This window comes from Typopeltis vanoorti, chromosome 5 (assembly GCF_054136105.1).
Source record: "Typopeltis vanoorti isolate ZY-2024b chromosome 5, IOZ_Tvanoo_1.0, whole genome shotgun sequence".
Lineage (NCBI taxonomy): Eukaryota > Metazoa > Arthropoda > Arachnida > Uropygi > Thelyphonidae > Typopeltis > Typopeltis vanoorti.
The window spans coordinates 144,502,830-144,526,303 of record NC_143553.1 but is presented as its reverse complement, the minus strand read 5'-3'; the positions used below and the strand labels follow the sequence as shown (position 1 = coordinate 144,526,303).

The following is a 23,474-nucleotide window of genomic DNA, read 5'->3' as shown; positions in this document are numbered from 1 at the left end:
CAACACAATAGACGTAAAGACAGGGGGAGGGGACACAAAGGTCACTCAGCAACAGTTAATCCACTAATGCTATAGAATAGCCGTAACGAGATTAACGGCGGAGGAAGGTAATGGCATGATAAAAGGTAGAATGCCGACGAAGTTTTGATCCATGAAAAAAGCTAGGGAGGGTTGAATATTTCATCCACACCGGCCGGTTGGGAGGTTAAACTGATCAGATGCAAACTAAGTAAAACTAAATTCACAACAAGAAATCACTTTCACTATTTTATCAACTTCAAATACAAATTTAATTCTATCCTTTATGGACATAAAATCTGGAATTTTAGTCTCTTATTTTCAGTAGCACTTTAACTCTTGAATTCATGCAGGAGTAATATAATACAGAAACTGCTATCTGTATAACAACATAGATTAAATAACTCTTCCTGTATTTTTACTCACAGAAAAATGAACACAGCATATCTTGTTTTCATCATTTAAAACACTTTAGTAATTGAATTCACTCTGTATAAAGACTACAAACTTCAAAGAAAAAATCAATCCACATCAATAATTTCAAATTATTTTTCAAATTACATCTTTACGATGTAATTTGAAAAGTAATTTGAATTCACATCTTTACAGATGCGAATAATGTTATGCATTATGGGTGTGAAGTCATTAGCCTCTATATACAAGTAGCCCAGTCATGAAGATACTTCACATGCAGAATCCTAAAGCCCATCAGATTTATTTGAAAGCTAGTATATCTCTTTTAAATTATCAAGTTAATGAAGCTAAAAAAAATCTTTAGCCCTCTTAAATAGAGAAATCAATTGATCAAGATTGCCTTAAAATCTATATTAGTGACTGAAAATTTTCACATTGTTCTTCATATTTCATCAACTTCTTACCAATATGTTTTATTAATACTTGTGAAAAGTGCAAGCCTGATTCACTTGTAAGCCACTTTAGAACCAGTACTAATAACATCTGTGACATGGATAAATGTCTTCAATATATCTGGCAGGCTGCTAACACAGGATGAACTTTTTTTTGTTTTATCAAAAGGACATGATTTTGTTGTTTTTCTGAATAAGGTACCCTTAATGGACTTTTTCCTGTAGCAGAGATAAGAGGCCTTTAATCTTTATCTCTTAAAACTATGGATTCATTGTGAATGTGCAAAAATTCTTTTTAGTGCTAAACCTCCACATCCAAATCTTTCTTTTTCTGAATTTAAAGGGCTGAAGTCCTTGAAGAATAAAAATAATTTAATTATTATTAAATCTGTGATTGCTCAAGATAAAAAAAATATGATACGAAAATATCTCTATTACTCTGAGACTATTCTACTTATAGGCTCCTCACACCTGATTCGACTTGTAGTCAAATAAAGAGATTTAATTCTCTTGTCGATAACGTTTGTTGGGAGGATGAACAAAAGAAAAGGCTTAAAACCTCGGTCATCCATTTAGATTATATGGTCTTCCAAAAATTCATAAACCAGGTAATCCATTAAGACCAGTTGTTGACATCCTATTAGGATATCGAAATACTTATCCAATTTACTTACTACTTCTACTACAATATATAAAAAACACTGGATTTTAAAAATAAAATTTGTGATCTTCATCTGGATGAAATTATTAAATATGAGTATTCAACATTATGATCATCTTAGATATTGAATACTCACACAGACAATGTTCCCTCTAAGCTGTGCGCACGCATACGTTTTACAACTAGCGCACAAAGTAAAAAATATGCGCACACTAGATTTTCAAGATGAAATTAAAATTTATTAATTAAAGAAGTTCCACCTAAACATTAACCTATAAATTCTTTAAAAAAATACAATAACTCGGCAACGCTCAAGCCTATAACCCTGCATTTTTTATTACATTCTCGAAGTTGCACAAAAGTTATAAATTATTAACAGTAACTCTATTTGAGGCTAGCGATTTGATGCCAAAGTGAAAGGGATGTGGCTTAAATGTGTAATTTTTAAGTAGCATATAGAATGGCACACGGTTTGTTTACATCTCAGGCCTGACTCATGGAAAATTCCCAAACATGATTGGCTGATCAAATTAGTTCAAGATCATGACGAATTAAAACAATGGTTTCATAATTTTAATAAAAATAATTAAATACTTTTAAAAACTTAGAGTACAATTAAAAATATTGTAGCATTTCAAAATTCTATAATTTTTAAAATGAATTTTAAAATAGTAGACTAAATAATAACATTCGTGTACACGCATTGAGATATAACCAAGTTAATTAAATCTTATTGACAGTGTCTTATTAGTTATTAAGATGAATAAGTCTTTACTTTCAGTTCAACATATTAATGAACATATGGAAAGGTATGTTCAACTCCCAGACAGCTGGCGAAGCAAAAATTATGCGTTTGAATTTCTGGAAACAATCGATTTAATTGTTGAAAATGACATGTTTGAGCAAATTGCATCTGCAAATTTCCACACCTTAACCATTGATGAAAGCATTGATATAACTGTTAGCAAATGTCTCATTCTCTATTTTAAGTTTAGACCTAAAGATTGTAATGAATATAAAACATATTTTGGCGGAATAATTCAGTTGCAGGCATGTGATGCCTCCTCCATTGTGTTAGCTATTAAACAGTTTTATCAAGAGAAGAAACTTGATCTCCAAAAAATGGTGATGTTTACCTCATGGAGCCACAGTGATGCTGGGCAAAGTTAATGGTGTCGCTGCAAAACTTAAATTAGAAGTTCCACATCCTGTCCAGCAACACTGTGTAGCTCACCGTGAGGATCTGGGGATCTGTGATACGTGGAAGGAAATTAAACTAATCAGAGATATTGATACATTAATGAGAATAGTGTACACACTCTTTTCTCATTCCACAGTGAAAAGACATGAATTTAAAGAAACTGTCGAGGCATCTGAAAATGAAGCTATTGCCTTCAGACCACTCAATGAAGTGCGGTGGCTATCCAGACATTTTGCATTACAGGCAATAATAAGAAACTATGAGGAACTGATCACATATTTTGAAAAAAACAAATCAAATGATCCCGTGGTTAATTATTGTCACAATAAATTAACTAACGTGACATTCAAAGTAGCTGCTAATGTTTCAAGTGATGTTTTTGAAGAAATGGCTTCCCTGTGCAAAATTTTACAGAGGAGTAACCTTACACCACTAGACAGTCATCATTTTGCCAGAGGGAAGATTAACAAAATCAGGAATCAGTATTTAGAAGATGACGCTTGCTGGAGTGACAGAGTAAATGCTTAAACAAGAAGAGACTGAACCAGTAGATACTAGGCCCCTGTTAAATTTTATAAATTGTTTATGTGCACATTTAGAGGACAGATTCCCTGAGAATGAGATACAAGAATGGTCAGTGTTTGATATCTCCTCTATTTCACATTGTGATTTCTCATTTGGTAGTGAACATGTTAATGCCCTTTGTCTTAAAAATAAATATAAATATCATGTATAAATGTCTTAAAAATAAATATAAATAAATATAAATATAAAAATAAATATCATGATTTTCTGGATGATACTACAGAAATAATTAGTTTAATGATTTCAAATTTTCTGTACAAGAAAAAATTAAATGCAAAATGATATCAAATTTTACACAAATGGTTGTATTTTCTCTTCAAAATGAGTAGTTTTGTGATTTGGCAAAGTTGATGAATACTGGAGGAACCTTCCTTGCATTTAGTGCAGACTGCGAGCGAGGTTTTAGTCTAATGAATCAAATAAAAAACCAACTTAGAAACCGTTTAGAAGAATGTGATTTGGATATGCTAATGAGAGTGAAAAGTTACCAATTATATGGAAATTCAATTAATTTAGATAGTGTGTATAAAGAGTGGGTGAATGCCAAAGACAGAAGAGAGAAAAAATAAAGCTAGAAGCTAGAACTAAACAAGATGAGAATTAGTAATAGACTTATTATGTATGTTTAGAGTTATTTGCAAAGTTAGAAAATTTAATTAAAGGCAATCAGTCACTAGTGTTATCTTTTTTTTTTTTTTTTACTTTATTTCTTACTTCTAATCAGATCAATATTAAATACATATAAAATATTTATGTTAGCTCTGTGATTGATGTCACACAACTTACTCGGTGGTGGTAATAATACACACACTTAGAATCCTATCTAGTACAGTCGGTATCGTGTTGGCCTCGCATGCGCAAAGTCCCCGGATCAAGTCCTGCCCGAGGCTTGTGAATCGTGATTTCCGACTGTTTACTGGGGAGGCTACTGCCATGTGTGGGAACATGGTGGGGAGTTGGGGTGACCTGGCTGACATCCCACTGACACCAGAAGGTAAAGAGTGAACTAAAATCTTTTAACTTTTTTGCTTAAATGATCAGTATGGTGACTCGTATGGGTGCGCACTTACTTTTCAAAAGAAGGCAAATTTTGCACACACGCAAATTTCTGCGCACACTCACAGCAAAAAATTAGAGGGAACATTGCATACAGGCCATTATATCCATGCCAAATCTCACCTACCATCCAAGTCAAACCCACCATTTTGTCTAATGGTTTTAAGGATCCTTCATCAAAAAACATTTTAGGTTATGGTATCTCTGCATCTTCCAAGAAGAAATAACTTCTTCTTAAAATTAGAATGCAAGTTATTTCTTCTTAAAAAGTAGAAGAAATAACTTGCATTCCTATCCTTAATTGCAAGGCATTTTTGAATGCATAGTGAAGGTTTTAAAACCACTGAATATTTTTATTGCCATTTGTACCCATCAGAAAAATTGCTATCTTTCCTGCTTCTCCTAAGGACAAGCTTCCAGTTTTCCAGGTGTTTACCAGATTCCTTGCTTTTGCAGCATTTTTTATTTTGGACAAACAGGAAGATCTGCTTTTATTCATCTAGAACAGTGATTTTCAACCTTTTTCATAATACGACACACCTAGACTAATTATTAAAATTCTACGGCACACCAAAAATATATTCTTTTAATTTTTTTGAAGATCAGGAAACAAAATAGGCATAACTTTAATTGATTTACACACACATAAGAAGATGGAAGACCAGCAACTAATACATAAATGCGCAAATTACAACATTATTTCTTTCAATTAAATTGTTTTCATAAATCTCGCGACACACCGGTGGAAAATCGCTGATCTAGAATAACACAAATCTTATATTAAGTACCATGAGCCTGAACATTAAAGCTTGCTGAGCATGTTATCTGCACTAAACATACAGTTTACCAGAATAAGATGAGATTAAAAAAAAAAAAAAAACTCATCTTTTAAATGTTTTTGTTGTCTATTTATTGTCCAAACTTAAACAGATGTGATGTAAGTCTGTCCCCTTTGTGGGAGATAGGAAAGATTAGGAGATTAAAAAGTACTAACCTTATACATTATACATATATATATATATATATATATATATATATATATTAGTCAGAAAATTATTGACCATTTTAGTCATCTTACATTAGCTACTAAGGTTTTGGAATTGTCTGTTATTGTTTAAATACCTTCTATAATCCTGCACTGAAGATGCCTATGATACTCAGGTGAAAATTTTAGAATATTTAAGTTATTTACATCTGAGCAGCTCTCAGATGTGAACTGTAGACTAAAATACACAAAGATTATTAAAGAAAAAATGAAAGAGTTTGAGAACACGAACCAAACTTCAGAGATTCAGTGGCAAGCCTTGAAAAAAACCTTGATTGATTCAGCCAGAGAGGCATGTGGTGAGGTTGTCTGCAAGGATAGAAAAATTAGAACTCCATGGTGGACACAAGAAGTTAAAGAGGCAGTAAAGGAAAAGAAGAAAGCATATCAAAAGTTCCTGGCAAATAAGTCAGCTTGTGCTCTTAGAGAATACACAGACAAATGTAAGAAAGCAAAACACTGTGTAAAACTAGCTAAACAAAAGTCATGGGAGGACTTTGGCAAGAACATAGAAAATAAATAACGAGATATTCTGGAGGTTGTTGAAGAAGCTTAGAAATGGAGGAAAGAATGCTGTAAAAGGAGTTAGAGATAATAAAGGTGACATGAAAACGGGAGAAAAAGATATCCTTGAAGTATGGAATAATTACTTCGAGAAATTGCTAAATGAAACAAGCAATGATAGCACAGTGGTAAAAAACATCAACAGGCATACAGTCATACAGTCAGGAATACATATCCATACTTGAAGTAGAAAAAGCCATCAAAGGATTGAAATGTGGAAAGGCAGCAGGAGTAGATGATATTCGACCAGAAATGCTGAAGTTTGGTGGTATAAAAGTCTTGCAGTGGCTGCACTGCATAGTTCAGGCCTAGACAGAGGGACAATTCCTGATGATTGGAGTAGAGCTCTCATAATACCCATATATAAAAAGGGAAATAAAACTGAATGTGAGAATTACAGAGGTATTTCCCTACTGAGTGTTCCTGGTAAGATATATGGAAGTATACTTGAGAAACGGTTGAGGAGAATTGTAAAAGCTTGGTGAAGAACAAGCTGGATTCCGGCCAAATAGAGGCTGTCAGGATCAGATCTTCACTTTACGAGAAATAGTGGAGAAATCATGGAAATATAACAGATCTCTATTTGAGTTTTGTAGATCTGGAAAAGGCATATGATAAGGTGCCAAGAGAGAAGCTATTCAATATGCTACAGTTATATGGTGTCAATGGAGCATTATATCAAGTAATACTTAGTCTTTATTTGAATTGTAAGTCAGCAGTTAGAATTGAAGGAAGTACAGGAAGATGGTTTAATGTTAGTTATGATAATGTACATCCTTGTGAGACAATGATGTACATTATCCCTTCTGTTATTCATTATCTATATGGATCACATTATGAAGGAAAGTGGTTTTAAACACAATATCAAAATTGAAAATGTTAATGTCAGCTCTTTGCTTTATGTGGACGATGTTATACTTATCAATAAATCCACTACGAGTCTGCAAGATTCCCTGACTAAATTGAATAACTGTTGTAATAGATATGGTATGAAGGTCAGCAATAAAAAGACAAAGACAATGAAAATAGGCAGAATCGTTGAAAATGTCAACTGCATTGTGAACGGAGAATCTGTGGAACAAGTAAAGCATTTCAGCTACTTAGGCATGATTTTTAGTGAAGATGGTAAATTAAATGTGGAAATAGACAACAGAATCAACAAAGCTGGTATAGCAGGCAGTCATTTGAATAAATTCATATGGAATAAGAGAGAAATTAGTTGGAACACTAAATTAGCTGTATACAAGACAGTGTTCAAACCAGTTTTAACTTATGGATCTGAGACCTGGGTCAGAAGTAAAACACTTGACCAAAGACTAGAGACCGCAGATACGAGAGTTCTGAGAAAGATTAGAGGCGTGAACAGATGGCATCAATGGCAATATCATATTAAAAATGAGGATATTAGGAAAGAACTTGACATTGTCAGCATCCAGGAATGCATTAGCAGAGCTAATCTCAGGTGGTATGGTCACTTAAATAGAATTGGAGAGGAAAGATTAGCAAAACAAGTGTTCTCTGCCAGGTTGGCAGGAAAACGACCCAGAGGAAGACCAAGATATAGGTGGTTTGATAGGGTAAGTGCCTTAGACGACAGAAATATAAGATCTGATAATATTGCAGTCTTGACAAGTAACAGACTGATCTGGAGGAAAATTGTAGATAGGATGTTAGTAATGATGTAAATTTGTCATGTAGTACTATCATATCCTGTACACCCTTTGAGGGTACATTGCAGGAATTTGATGATGATCGATTGAAGTTATTTACACAAGTTTTCCTCCATTTTTATTATTATCAAACTAAGGTAACTCCAATGCCGAAGACTGTATAAGGTTTCTGGGTCAAAATTTTGACACTTTCGAAGCTTCGAGATATTGAGCTTCGAAATAAGGCTGGATCTTTATTATCCTGTCTATATAATTTACATTGCCAAAATGAAGCCATATGACTCCTTCTTTGATAATATAAAATAGCACATAACTCTGAATTCCTTTTCTTAATTTATGGGATATCTATGTGTGTGTGCGCATGCGCGTGCACACTGTGATCTACAATTTATCCACCTTCAAAACAAAACCCTTCAATTAACCAACCCTTGCAATGGTAACTGACATCTGTAAACCATCGTGTAATTGTACTTCAATATCCAACAAAGTCAATCATCAAAACAGAAATTTTCATAATTTAAGGATTGAATAAACAGCAGATGATATTCAACCAGAAATGCTGAAGTTTGGTGGTATAAAAGTCTTGCAGTGGCTGCACTGCATAGTTCAGAAGGCCTGGACAGAGGGATAGAAAATTGTATGTGTGGATATCTTACACAACACTCTAAAAGGTCCTTCATAAAAATTTAGAATCCTTTAATTTGCTTTGCCATTCATGTTACTAAAATTGTGTGCAAAAGTCATTTTTAGAATCACAATTAAAATTTTACAGAAAATAACATGATGAAATGTTACTCTTACTCAGGACACAAATTTCTTACTGCACAAAATTTTGCATATTGATGTTTATTATATAATTTACATAGAGATCAACACCACTTTAATTCACAAGTTGTTCTTATATGCACAAGTTCAAGTAGTTGTTTCCTGGTAGCATATCTGTCATCAAGAAATTTCTGGTGGCTCAAGTTTTACTGAAGACATTGACCCTACCTTTCCTTGAGAATGCAGGAATTTATTTTAACTTTAACTTATTTATTATAACCAATTTTAACTTAATGATCTGAGAGCTGTGTCAGAAATAAAAGATGCAATCAAAGATTGGAGACTACAGATATGAAAGTTCTGAAAAATGATTAGGGAGAGTGAATAGATGGCATCAATAACAGTATTATATTAAAATTGAGGACATTAAGAAAGAACTTGACATTATTAGCATTCAGGAATGTGTTAACAGATCTAATCTCAGATGATTCACTTAAACAGAAAGTAAGAAGGGAGGTTAGCAAATCAAGTATTCTTTGCTAGGATATAAGTGGATATATAGTCAAAAGTGCCATATAAGACAAAAATATAACATCTGATAATACTGAAGCCTTGATAGATAACAGATTAATTTGGAGAGAAAATTGTTTAGACCTGGAAGAGATGGTCATTTGAGGCTGTCTGGTGTGTCTGCACTCATTGGTCTCTCACACCAGAGACCAATGAGTGCAGGCTGAACAATTATTATGGGAGATTTTAATTATGGGGACATAGATTGGAGTGAGGAAAGGTTGGCATGGCAAGATGGAAGTGGAATTTATACAGTTGCTAAGGGATAATTATATGAAAAACAACATGTTATAGAGGGGATAAGGGATTTGAGAGTGTTGGATCTAATAACAGCATCAGAAGATATATCTATAACCAAGGTAGACACTCAGCCCCCAATTGAGGAGAGTGATCATGCAGTCTTGTTCTGGAAAGTTGCCAAACATGTGCAATTCTCTGTCAAGAGAGGGTTTATGTTGAACTATAAAATTGGAGTGATCTTCGAGCAGTGCCATGGCTTGAGAAGCAGTGTCAGACTTCTCAAGGTCAGGAGGATAAACCAACTGGGAATTAAGTGGATGAGTAGAGATATAAACAAGAGCTGGAGTAAAAAAAAAAAAACTGTTCAGGGAATATAAAGAAAAAAGCAATCAGCATACTCATGAGCAGTACAAAGTGCAAACCCCAACTAGTTTGGTAAGAAAGGCCAAATCAGATAATGAGAGGTAAGAATTATACAGGCACATACTTGAAAGAGAGCCAAAAAAACTACTTAAGAGAACTTGGGAAACAAAAGATGGGTTCTGGAAAAATAATGGATGTCAAGATTTTTAGTTTAAAACAAATAATCATTAAATCAGGGGATTCCATACCCAAGTCTAAGCAAACAAGGTTTATTTATGTAGATTTTGTGTGCTTTATGTGCAAAACTTGTGGCTTATCCTTGGGTATAGGATCAAAAACAAGAATATAATTTCTTGTGAAGTATATTATACTTTGTAACCAAACAGAAACATTTTCCACAAATTTTCTGATAAAGAGTTATTAATAATATAGCAATATACACCATTCTTTTACTTGTATATTAAAAATATATAATTCTGCATTGATATAATAAATTTTCAGGGTCTGGCTCTCCCACTGATAAGTCCTCAATAAAGGTCAAACTGATGTTGAGATACTGAGGCAATTGATGGGAAGTCAACAGCCACTATATACAAACAGGCTGATCAACGATTTTAACGTGCAAATCACATTTGCTTATGCTTGAGCATGGGATTAAAATAAGAATATCATTTCTTTTCAAGTATATTATAAACAGTATGTGTGTTTGAGGTGGTTTTAAGTGGCAGAGGATTTTGGACTTGCTTCCTTCCTTATTTTTTTTTTTAAATGGGATCAGACTATTGGCTATTTGAAGTTATTTTGAAGTTATGAATAAAGCAACTAAAGCTCTGAGGCTAGTGTACTGAATGCTAATTAAGGTTTGCAATCCTAAATGGGATTTAAATCCATGTCTTTACAACCATAGGGCACTCTTGATATTGAAACTGAGTTCCACCCATGAAAGATTATTATATACCAATAGTACATTTTGTACTGTGGGTAGGCTGAGGATTTTTTTTTTTTTTTTTTGCCATTTTTATCGATTTTATATATATTTTTTTTAATTTTAATTTATTTTTTACCTGATTTGGAAATCATGCTCTAGAGACCACACCTGGAAATTTTTTTCAAGTCACTTCAGGCCTCCAATAGCAGGGAAGTGGTCTCACACTGGGCAATGAAATTCATCTCCTACCTAAATCTACAGGTCCCTTGTCCACTGGTAGCTAGCCCAATCTACCAACAGTTTTAGAAATTTTGGTGGATGGAATTCACATCAAGGGAAAAAAGTATAATGACATTTATTAAGGTAAGTTTACATTGGGAAACAGATGCAAAAACAATAACATACAAGTGTTGTATGAAAAGAAGACATTAATTCATAATCAAAAGTATATGAATACACAAATACCAATGTATTCTCTATAATCACATTTAATATAACAAGAAAAAAAAAAACAGTATTATTATATAATAACAATTTTAACTGAAAATTTGGTTGATATTATTCTCTAGAATGTCAATACCTTAGCATTGAATTGTTGCCATTTGCTCTTTTCTTTTTCCCTATCTTCTTCTATCTGCTTCATTCTCATTGCCTTCTTCTGAGCCTTCTTTTTCTTATATTCTCGTTGGGCTTGTATGATTTGTTTTCTGAAAATTATGCACCATCTATCAGCAACATTACCACACATCAAACAATAAGAAATATCAGAAAAATGCATGCACGTGTTTGCACATGGATTTCATAAATTCATTTGTTTCTGGCAAGTAAACCCCTGAATGCTAACAGCTATAGCCACCTAACTTGATATAATTCCCTCTAGCAATTAAATTTATCCAGCAGAGAAAAATGTTTGTACTATTATATGACCATTTTAAAGTCGAGATAATTTTGACAATTTTCTGTGCATGTTGCATAGAACAATGATATATATAAAAAATGGCTAATGAAGTAGTTTGCTTCACTTGTACCAATTAAATAAATGGGTGCCACTGAATTAAAGGGCCTAATTTAAGTATTTAAGAAGTATGAAGTCAATTTTTCTTCTTTTGATAACAAACACTGTAGTGCACAATCATTCAAAGTTTCGAGATCATCCATAACAAATGTCAAACTCTGACCACTTGTTATTTACTACTTGGACAAGACAAAGACAAAGGCAAAGATAACGACATTTATGTTTGGTATTTTGGATGGTTTAAACAGAAGAGGTAGACCATACAGAGAATGGATAGACGATATAAAAGACTGGTGTGGAATGGGTGTACAAAAACTGCGACACTGTGCACTGGACAAAGAAAGGTGGAAGAAGATAGTGAAACAGGCATCAGACATCAATGGGCAGTGAGCCCATGGTTCGTGATGATGATGATGACTTGGACAAGGATAACCTTGTAAACTCAAGTGCTGCTAAAACACAGGTCAGTCTTATTTGTCTTCTTGAGCTGACTCTCATCTCTATCCTTACTTACCTTAATATCTCTGCCATAACTTCTTGATAGAGTTCCCTCTAGCAGTTAAATTTATCCAGCAGAGGGAAAATGTACTATTATGTGACCATTTTAAAGTCAAGCCTAATTTTGAAAATTTTCTATGCATGCTGCATAGAACAATAATATATATAAAATGGCTAATAAAGTAGTCTGTCTTCAACTGCCAACAAAAACTAAGTGTATTCTTCTGCTTAAAACATTGCTGCACACTTGTACAACTGACACTGTACAAATCCCAAATCTGCCCACCTTTGAAATACTGCTCAAACATTTGGGGTGGGGCACCAAAATCCTCTAAGAATTCTTGATGCTGAATTCAGTGAAAAAAGTCAGTGGACTACCCCCAGAAGAGGGCAGTCCACTGACTAATGACCTCTCAGACATTTGACTTCTACCTGATGTCTCTTCTGTATGTATTTCTATGGATTCTGCTGAACTGCCACTACCCATTCCCATACTTTCAGCACTGGTGGAGAAATCTGAAAAGAGGAAACCATCTACAACTATATGCACAATGATCAGAAAGACAGCTGGCAATTCAACTGTAAAGTGGAAAGTAAAGCATAAAATTGAAATTTGCTGAGTAGGCTTCTATGCCTAGAAATGTCAAGAGCAACCATGAGTTTCTCTAAACTTTTCCATGAGTGGTGGTGAAGAAGCTGGCTGTCAATGATCTTTTCCATGATACAATTTTTTAAATAACAGTTTCACAGATGCAAGGGAAATAAAATTTGAATTTATTAAATTCTTCTATATATTTCACTCAATATGTCATGAGCATCATTCAGGAAAAAGGCAAAAGAAATGGCTACAACATTACAAACACAAGAACATTTTGAAAAGGGAAGTCATACAGCATGTGAGTGCTTCCACATGTCAGTCACAGATGTATGAGGAGGAAACACTATTCGAGTTCCAGGGAAATAAGTACAGTTATGTAATTAAAAAAAAATATTTACAATTTAATAGCAATTACTTCCCAAATTTAGAGATAGACATGCAGTCAGTTTGATTAAGGTTAAGACGGTGGCATAAGGCTTCATACAATTCAAGAAATAAACAAATTTAAATCTATTGTAGTGCAACATCTTCATCTTGATTCCAATGAACTGTGTCTAGTGTCAATGGCATGAGAAGCAAGGTCTGAACCTTCTGATTCTAGAAATCTGATACAATCTTGATGTTCTTGGATTATAATCTCAGCAGAATGGCCAGTGCGTGTGTCCAAAGTACCCAAGAAGGTTTAGGCTTTGTCTCATGCCATCAACACTAGACCCAGAGTTCACTGGAATCAAACAGATCATCTAATTTCTTTGAATTGTACGAGGCCCTACACCTATGGTTCTTAACCTTTCAATGTCACGGAACACTTTTGATTTATAAGAAAAATTTGGGGAACACCAAAAGCATTAAGGTCATAAAACTAACAATAAAAATATGCATGTACTTGCCTTTTATAAAAATGGAACTTATTTTAATGCGATACTTGAGCTTGTCAGCTTTTGCAGATTTCAGCAATATTAGCTCTAATATGCCAGAGCTTCTTAAACTGTGGGTCACATAACCAAATGTGGTGTCGGGAAAAATTTGACAACAGTAAAAGGTTTCTGAATGCGCAATGACCAAAAATTAATTCAGATTCAAGGCTATTGTTTGTAATTCTTTATGTAAATGGTAAAATTATATGTATACCAAAGAATTGTTTTAAAATAAATTTCTTTATGATTTATTATCAGTAAATGTTTGATTTGTATACCTATTTTATATACCTATATATTTGGGGTCACGTAAAAATTTCTCGGGTGAAAGGGAGTCACTAGTAGAAAAAGTTTAAGAAGCGCTGTACCCTCATCTCTTTGTCGCATTAGGAAGTCTTTCATGCTTTTTAGTTTTTATATGGGTTAATATTGAGGAACTGAGCTCGTACAAATATGATGTTGAAAACTGTAACAAAATTTTCAGTGCTCTTTTGGAGAGAGCTGGGTATTCCTCAAGAGTTATTTCACAGAATTTCATTATTATAGTATGATCCGTTGACAAGTTAACTAATTGCTCTTCTTCTTGTAACAAAAAAATTCACAGCTCGATGTATTAACTGTACCAAATGGATTTCGTATCCGGTCATAATTGTGTGTATTTAAGGAAGGAAAGTGACTTTTCTTCCAATACTGTTAATTGTTCTGCTATAATGGAAATAATTCCTTCGGCATTTTTATTCAGAGTAGCCAATTACACTCAGAACTGGGTCATGTGACATCTTTCACCGGCGGAACGCTTGGAACCAGTTCGTGGAACATCGGTTAAGAACCAGTGCCCTACACCATCATCCTAATCTTAATCAAACCTACAATCGAAAACCAATCAAAATTATCAAAAAGATTGTATGCCTATCTCTAAGTTTAGGGAAGTAAGTGTTATTAATTGTTTATAAATTTTTAAATTTATAAATCTATATCCAATTTTCTGCCTTCTCCATGAATGACACTCATGACCAATTTGTCATGAGCATCATTCAGGGAAATATATAGGAGTATTTAATAAATTCAAATTTTATTTCCCTTACATGTATGAAATTGTTATTGAAAAATTGTATTATGTCTACATGCAGGTCCCTATTAAATGCCTAGTGACCTTTTCTGTGATTTTTTGAAAGAATTGAAGTGAGGAAAACTGAACAACTCTGGTTTTTAAAAGAGCAGTTGAAGAAAATCAACTACAGAATCTTCAAGACAATAATATATAGTGTTAGAGTTAGGGACCAAGAGATGGTGGCATTTATCTGTATCTTCTTCAGATGCCCATTGAAAATTATTGGTAGTGGTAGGCTAGCAGTCTGAAATTTGTTAAGAGTGGAGATTGGCTGCCTGTCAGTCTCCAGAAGTTAGTTAGGGCTAAATATCTCACCTACTCCCATTGGGAAATAAAAAAACATTAGCATATTACCTACTTTCCCACTATTGAATAGCAAAGTCTTATTCTATTTTGAAAAGCCTTTATTATGGAATGAAATGTAGTACTTACTTAGATTTTGAAGAACCTTCCCCACCTTCTGCTGTTAAGTCTTCTGGAAAAGGCTTCAACTGATGTAGCTGACATAAGTAAAAAAAAAATTACCATAACAAATTATAGTATACACAATGGAATTTTACCCTGAAAAGAAATTTTCAATTTTTAAAAGAATTCTTTTGTAATTTAAAATACAGGGTAATCCAAAAGTTAAACATCACAAAATAAACTTGAATTTCTCAATACTAGTGGCAAACTTTATAGAACTAAATTGCTACAAACAAAGCTAAATAACCATATCTTTGCAAAGGCAAAAAATAAATAGCATTACTAAAGCAAATGTTCAAAATGGCTGCCTCATTCTTGAACACAGGCATGTGATCTTTTTAAAAAATTGGAGGCAAATCTTCAAGGCATGGAATTACTGACTGCTCTGATTTCATTGATGTTCATCTTACACTGATCAATTTTGTAATGATTATTTTTATATACCTTATCTTAAAGGTAACCCCCATAAGAAGAAATCTGAAGATACTGGGGGCCAAAGTCCTTTAGAAATCAGTCTATTACCAAAAAACTCTTGAAAAAATTGCATTGTTTCATTTGATGTATGGCTAGTGGTACCATCCTGCTGAAAACAGCAATCTCATCATCTCATCTTCCTTATACCCTCTTTTACCTTGCAGTGTCGAGGGTCCATTGATCATCAGACCTCACTCCGTTTACAGGATAAGGTGGTCAGCCTTATGCCCCGGTGTATCCTATGGCCTGTAGTGTTGAGTTCTCAAGACCAGTTTGCCTGCTTTGCGGGATGAAAAACCCCAGAATAAACTGGGGGAAAAACGCTGCTGTCCACGCCCAAGACTGGCTAACTTGGCTATGGCTGAGGAAGATCCTTCAGCTCCTCACGTCACCGACGGGAATCGAACCTAGGACACTCCTTCCCCAGGCATATGGTTGCGAAGCGCATAGCCACTAAGCTAACCGCGCGGATGAAAACAGCAATCACATTCTTCAATCTCAAGAGAATCTCAAAATGGGTGATAATGTCTTGGTACAGTGCACTGTTCAATGTCATCTCAAAGAAAATGGGTCAGACAATGCAAGGGCATGATAATGCACACCATATCCCAATTTTCCGATGACCAAATTCTGTTATACTGAGTATTGACATATCCACTTAAGTAGAACCACACTACGTCACTGAAGAAAGATTCCTAAACTGAATGAACACAGTACGGACGAAAGTTTGTTTGGTGGCTCTATTGCCATATGGCATATCTGTCTGTGCAGAGAGTTTCTAAGACTCTTTGAAGGTGAACATTGCAACATGTTATGTACCACAATCACTTTAGCCTCAGTCAAAATGGAAGGGTCTTCCATGCCGCTGTTTATCTGCAACTGTTGCCTAAGAGTGTTTGATTAGTCTCATAATGCCGAATTTTGAGGATACTTCTGACAAAACTCCTCCACAGCATTTGTGTAAGAACGACAAACAAAATAACAACATTGGTCCTCGGATAGTACCATTTTACCTTCCTTATAAACAAAACTATGCAAGAGATGCTCATTATCCGACATGCAGCAGATAGATTACATGACAGTGGCCAATAGTCCTAGGGTACTATCTATAGGCAAAATGAATAATTAGAATTGAAACACTTCGATGCAGCTCGGTTTCAACTTTGAAGCTGAGCTGCATGACTTTTGGATCACCCTGTATATATAATTATTTATCTGGAAAGATAACAAACAACTGAAATTTACTCTAAAAAACACCTCTCTTGAATATAGTAGCGAGTTTTTTCTTCCAGTAACTCCGGTTTTTCATCCCATAAACTCAAGAAAATCGACCGTAGAACCCACATTATTTTAGACATTAAATGCGAGTGTTAGGGTCAGGGACCACGAGATGGCGGCACTTGTTGAGCTGTCTCTCTTCACTGTGTGCCACTTAATTAGTGATAGCCTTGGGCCAGCTATCTCTGATTGGGTACCAGTGGAGATTGAACTGCCCACTCAGTCTCCAAAAGTTAGATAGGGCTAAAAAACGGCCTTGCTTACTCCCTATTTACGGGAATAAAATAAAAAAAAAAAGGCATTAGCTGATTTATATTATTTAAATAATTTTGTCATTTAATTCCATTATCACTTCATGATACTATTACAAGTTATATTTTATTATCATGCTGTCAATAAACAAATAGGCATCTCAAAAGTGAATGCATCTCATTAACTGAATGACATATCGCTTTTTATTGATGATAAAATACTTCATAGTAAGATTCCTGAGGACTCTGTTACTTTTGGATATCTGTTTTGTCTTAAAGAAATGACTATAAATGGCAGTTTAAGAGACTGTTCAATACAGATACTGAGTAGTATCTTTTTTTTTCTTTTTTAGATATTTTGGTTATAAAAAAAGGATCAGGGAGAGGTATATAAAACTGGGACAGTTAGGTGCTGGTATAAGGAATTTCATGAGATCTTGCTATAACCATCAGAACACAGAAATTCTTTAAGAGGAATGGTCCTCTCTAAGCTGTTCAATTTTCTATGCCATTTCAGTAGTCAGCTACAGAACTTAGATCAATTACCAAAAACAGAAAGAAGAAATACATATATATTCATTTTAGCAGATATTACTATTACTATTATTACGGGCGACTCCAGGGAGTCCTTAGACTCATCGAGGGAGGCCCAAAACATCATGTCCACACAACTATATGACATTCTCATAGTATCTATCATACCTTGCCTCGAACTCACTCACCGCCATAGCACCCACAACAGACTCTGGCAGCTTATTCCACTCATTTACCACTCTAAAAGTAAAGAACCCAGCTCTAACACCTCTGCTAACCACACTCTTGCCCAACTTCCATAGGTGTCCCCTAGTTCTCCCACTACCAGTCCTGATCTCAAAAATATCCTCTGAATTAATCCTATAGAAACCCTTTAGCAATTTGAATGTCTCAATCATATCTCCCCTTTTCCGCCTATCAACTAATTTCTGCAACCCACAAATCTTCAACCTGTTCTCATACGGTTCATTCCATAGACCTGCTATCATCTTAGTCACTCGCCTCAGGATCCTCTCCTCCCCATCAAGAAGGAACCTAGGTGACCAAATCTGGGCACAGTAGTCGAGATGAGGTCTTATCAAGGCTCGGTACAGAGGTACAATAACTTGCTTGTCTCTGTTCATCAAGGTATTTTTCAACAACCAAGTGAGTTGATGAGCTGATTTAGCTACCTTTGCAATGTGCCCCCTAAACTTCATCTTCCTATCCACCAACACTCCCAAGTCCCTGGCCTCATCAATCTCCTGGAGTACAGTTCCACCAATGTGGTATACTGCTGCTAATCTTTTCACCCCAAAATGCATAACCTTACATTATGTCACATTAAATTGACATCCATTCTCCTTAGCCCAGAACTCCAATCTATCCAAGTCGTCCTGCAAGATTTTGACATCTTCTGCATTCACTATTGCCCTACCCAACTTTGCATCATCAGCGAACAAATGAACTGTTCCTCTTAGATCTTTCCCTAACAGCAGCGGTCCAAGAACAGAACCCTGCGGCACACCACTAATAACAGGCCGTCTTTTGGACTCTACTCCTGAAAAATCTACTCTTTGATATCTCTCCATCAACCACCCACCTATCCATCTCGCCAACCCTATATCCATTCCCATATGTTGTAGTTTACAGATTAGAATTCCATGTGGTATCCTGTCAAATGCCTTAGCCAGGTCCAGCAGTATCACTGTAAACCCATTACCCTTATCCAGTTCAGCCTTCACTGTGTTATAAAACTTGAGCATGTTACTGAGGCATGATCTACCCTTCACAAAGCCATGCTGTCCCACGTACAGTATCTCATTTTCATCAATCCATTCCAATCATTTTCCTACGTATCAGAAAGCTACAACAGTAGACAAGCGTTTTGTGGTGAATAATAGCATCTGCAGATATTCCGAAACGCTTTCAACAAAATATTCAACAGAAGTTTGAAAAAACATGCAGAAATAACACACAAATACCTACAATCTACTTGGCACCTCCACGACATAATCCACAACTTTTTTTTTGTCTGACTTTTTTTTTTTTTTGAAAAATTAAGGATTACATAATTGAACTCCCTGACCTGCTTAGCAAGCATGAACATCAACCTTGCCAATGTGAACAGAAACCACAGAACTGCCATAAGTACCACTTCCACCAGACACTGTGTCATTTGAACACTACATCAACAACACGTTCATCCGATTCTAATACAAATTCGGTGAGCAGAAAGAAGGCCTATGAATAGGCTCTCACTATTTCCACTTTTATTCAGCCTGTTTATGAAATCATTGGAAAAACAGGGCATGGAGTATTACAAGTTATGACCTTAACTTCGACCGTACTATGTATTCATCATATGGTCAGGATCGGAAAAACAACTACAAGACTGTCGATTATCTTAACAAAATTCATCCTCACATAAACTTCACTGTGGAATTAAAAAACATTTCTTTTTTCCTTTTTTTTTTTTTTTTTTAACACACTCTCCTGGGGGACTCCAAACTATTCAAGTTCAGTCTATAGAAACCAATGCATGTGGAAAGATAACTCAATGCAAAGTCTTATTAGTCCCAAAAAATTGATATTTCAAAAAACCCTATGAGACAGGACATGTACCATTTCCAAGTACAGAGAAGGGAAGCCAAGAACTCAAATACCACAATCTGATCCTTCCAAAAATACCGTATATTTTGGCATATAGGACGACTGGCATATAAGACAAGGCCTAAATTTTAAGTATTTTTGGGTTTTAAGCTTATGTTGGTTGTATAAGACAACCCTGCAATTTCTTATTTCTTGTATTACTGCAACGTTAGGTATTGTTGTTATATCCATTATTTTTATATCTATGCATATCCGTTATTTTTTTGCATAGCATAGATTTAGTATTTACGTGAATTACCCTAATTAAAAGTGATTAGCTCCAATTTTAATTAATTATTAATTTTGCATTTTTTTTTAATTTTAGAATTATTAAAATTGTTATTTAAAATCATGGAACCAGCAACAAAACGAAGAAAGTATGAAGCTCGATTTAAAATAAGGGTAATTAAAATGGCAAAGCAAACTAATAACTGTGCTGCTGCAAGAAAGTTTGACATAACTGAGAAGATGGTAAGAGAATAAAGGAAGAAAGAAGATATTTTTAAAAAATTACCAAAGAAAAAAATGTGCGATGAGAACGGAGATCACCCAATGGCTGCAACTGGAAAATCACATTGCAGAATGGGTATTCGAACAAAGACAGAACGGTTATCTTGTTACAAGAAATATGATTAGAGCATATGCACTAAAATGGTCAAGATTCAATCTGGATGAAAGTATAGAATTTCAAGCTACTTCAGGATGGTATAATCGTTTTATGAACAGACAAAATCTGGTAATACGACACAAAACGAAAGTGCTCAAAAACTACCGGCAGATCTTGACCACAAACTTATCAGTTTCCATAAATTTATTATTCAGTTGAGACAAGAACGTAAATTTCTATTGTCAAATATTGGAAATATGGATGAAACTCCTATGAGCTTTGATATGATAAGCAATAAAACAGTGGAGTCTACAGGTAGTAAGAGAGTGCTAATTCAAAGTACAGGTCATGAAAAAAAAAGGTTTACGGTTGTGTTGTCATTTTTGGCTGATGGAACCAAGTTAAAACTAATGATCATCTTCAAACATATAACTAAACCTAAGATAAATTTCCTTCAGGTGTTTTTGTACATTTTCACGTAAAAGGATGGATGGATGAAAATGGTGTGAAATTATGGATAAATAATGTGTGAAACACGTGACCAGTTGGCATAATGAAGAAACGCAGTTTATTAGTATGGGATATGTTTCGTAGTCACTTAACTGAGAATACTAGAAGTCTTCTAGAAAAAAATAACCCAAAAATTGCTGTTATACCAGGTGGTTTAACTATATTGTAACCACTAGATGTCTCCTTGAACAAACCATTTAAAGATCACATGCGAGAAGAGTGGAATAATTGGATGTTGATTGGTGAAAAATCATTTACAAATGGTGGATCTATGCGCGCTGCATCACTTGATATGTTGTGCAATTTTGTGATCAAAGCATGGAATAAAGTAAAAGTAGAGACTGTAATAAAATCATTTAAAAAGTGTGGTATCTCTAATGTTATGGATGGTATGGAAGATGATCTGTTGTGGGACACTGATGACAATAAAAACAAAATCAATTCACTGGATTCGAAATGGGATGAATATGATGATCATTTAAACAATGAATCTGAAGAACTATTTTCAACAGATGATGAAGAAAATTAACATGAAAATTGAGGTTAATAATTATTTGTTTATTAAGACATATATGTTGTCATATTTTAAACAAATTTATGTAACAAAAAATTAATCTGATTTGTTTATAAACACTGCCTATTTTCTTACATAACGATGTGTTGTAACTACCTAAATGTTCATCCAAGAAATTAAGCTTCCCTTTTTATACTCGCCATATAAGATGAACCATGATTTCGAGGGGTTTTTCTGTAGTATTTGAGAGTCGTCTTATACGCCGACATATACGGTAGTTATAATAAAAATGGTCAAGAACATTTTAAACAGACCACACAGAAAAATAGATAACTAGAAAAAAACAGTAATGTAGAGCAGTGTTTCCCAACCTTTTTGAAGTCGAGGACCCCCTGTGGCAAATGTTAATTCACCGCGGCACCCATAAAATCCAAAATGGAAAAACTTATATATTTTACATATAAAGATGAAGTAACAAATTACAATTTTACAACACTAAATGTGTCATTTATGACAATGCAATACAGTTATAAATGGAGATATTTGGAAGAATATGAACACATCAATTAGGCCAGGTGTGAACAACAGGTGTGAGCAACATGATAAGATAAAGTTTAATGAAAATGAACTATCCCGTGGCCCACTTTGAATTACTCGCAGACCATGGTGGTATAAAAGTCTTACAGTGGCTGCACTGCATAGTGCAGAAAGCCTGGACAGAGGGACGAATTCCCAATGATTGGAGTAGAGCTCTCATAGTACCCATATATAAAAAGGGAAATAAAACTGAATGTGAGAATTACATATGTATTTCCCTACTGAGTGTTCCTGGCAAGATCTATGCAAGTATACTTGAGAAACGTTGAAAGAGTTGAGAAGAATTGTGGAAGAAAAGCTTGGTGAAGAACAAGCTGGATTCAGGCCAAATAGAGGCTGTCAGGATCAGACTTCACTTTACGACAAATAGTCGAGAAGGCATGGGAATATAACAAAGATCTGTATTTAAGTTTTGTTGATTTGGAAAAGGCATATGACAAGGTACCAAGAGAGAAGCTATTCAATACGCTACAGTTATATGGTCAATGGGGCATTATATCAAGCAATACTTAGTCTTTATTTGAGTTGTAAGTCAGCAGTTAGAATTGAAGGAGGTACAGGAAGATGGTTTAATGTTAAATCTGGTGTGAGACAAGGATGTACATTATCCCCTCTGTTATTCATTATCTATATGGATCGCATTATGAAGGAAAGTGGTATTAAACATGATATCAAAATTGGAGATGTTAATGTCAGCTCTTTGCTTTATGCAGATGATGTTATACTTCTAAATAAATCCGTTACAAGTCTGCAAGATTCTCTGACTAAATTGAATAACTGTTGTAATAGATATGGTATGAAAGTCAGCAATAAAAAGACAAAGACAATGAAAATAGGCAGAAACATTGAAAATATCAACTGCATTGTGAATGGAGAACCTATAGAACAAGTAAAACATTTCAGCTACTTAGGCACCATTTTTAGTGAAGATGGTAAATTAAATATGGAAATAGACAACAGAATCAACAAAGCTGGTATGGTAGGAAGTCAATTGAATAAATTCATATAGAATAAGAGAGAAATTAGACGGAACACTAAATTAGCTGTATACAAGACAGTGTTCAAACCAGTTTTAACTTATGGATCTGAGAGCTGGGTCAGAAGTAAAACACTTGACCAAAGACTAGAGACCGCAGATGTGAGAGTCCTGAGAAAGATTAGAGGCATGAACAGATGGCATCAATGGCAATATCATATTGAAAACGAGGATATTAGGAAGGAACTTGACATTATCAGCATCCAGGAATGCGTTAGCAGAGCTAATCTCAGGTGGTATGGTCACTTAAACAGAATGGGCGAGGAAAGATTAGCAAAACAAGTGTTCTCTGCCAGGTTGACAAGAAAATGACCCAGAGGAAGACCAAGATATAGGGGGATTGATAGGGTACAAAGTGCCTTAGACGATAGAAATATAAGATCTGATAATGTTGGAGTCTTGACAAG

At 34.6% G+C, this 23,474-nt stretch overlaps 1 protein-coding gene across 3 annotated transcripts in view; it reads right to left on the bottom strand.

The window, feature by feature from the left end:
- The window catches only part of LOC150106901 (survival of motor neuron-related-splicing factor 30-like), a 159,259-nt gene that overhangs the window by 16,947 nt on the left and 118,838 nt on the right, over positions 1–23,474 (bottom strand). For 2 of the 3 annotated variants that reach the window (XM_090392809.1, XM_090392810.1), the window contains exons 5-6: positions 15,104–15,171; positions 11,113–11,239 (exon numbers count right to left, since the gene is read on the bottom strand). In XM_090392809.1, coding sequence (XP_090248935.1) covers positions 11,113–11,239; positions 15,104–15,171 — 195 coding nt within the window. Of the gene's footprint in view, positions 1–10,668; positions 10,823–11,112; positions 11,240–15,103; positions 15,172–23,474 lie in introns of all 3 variants that reach the window. The other variant, XR_016548334.1, reaches the window with a different exon arrangement.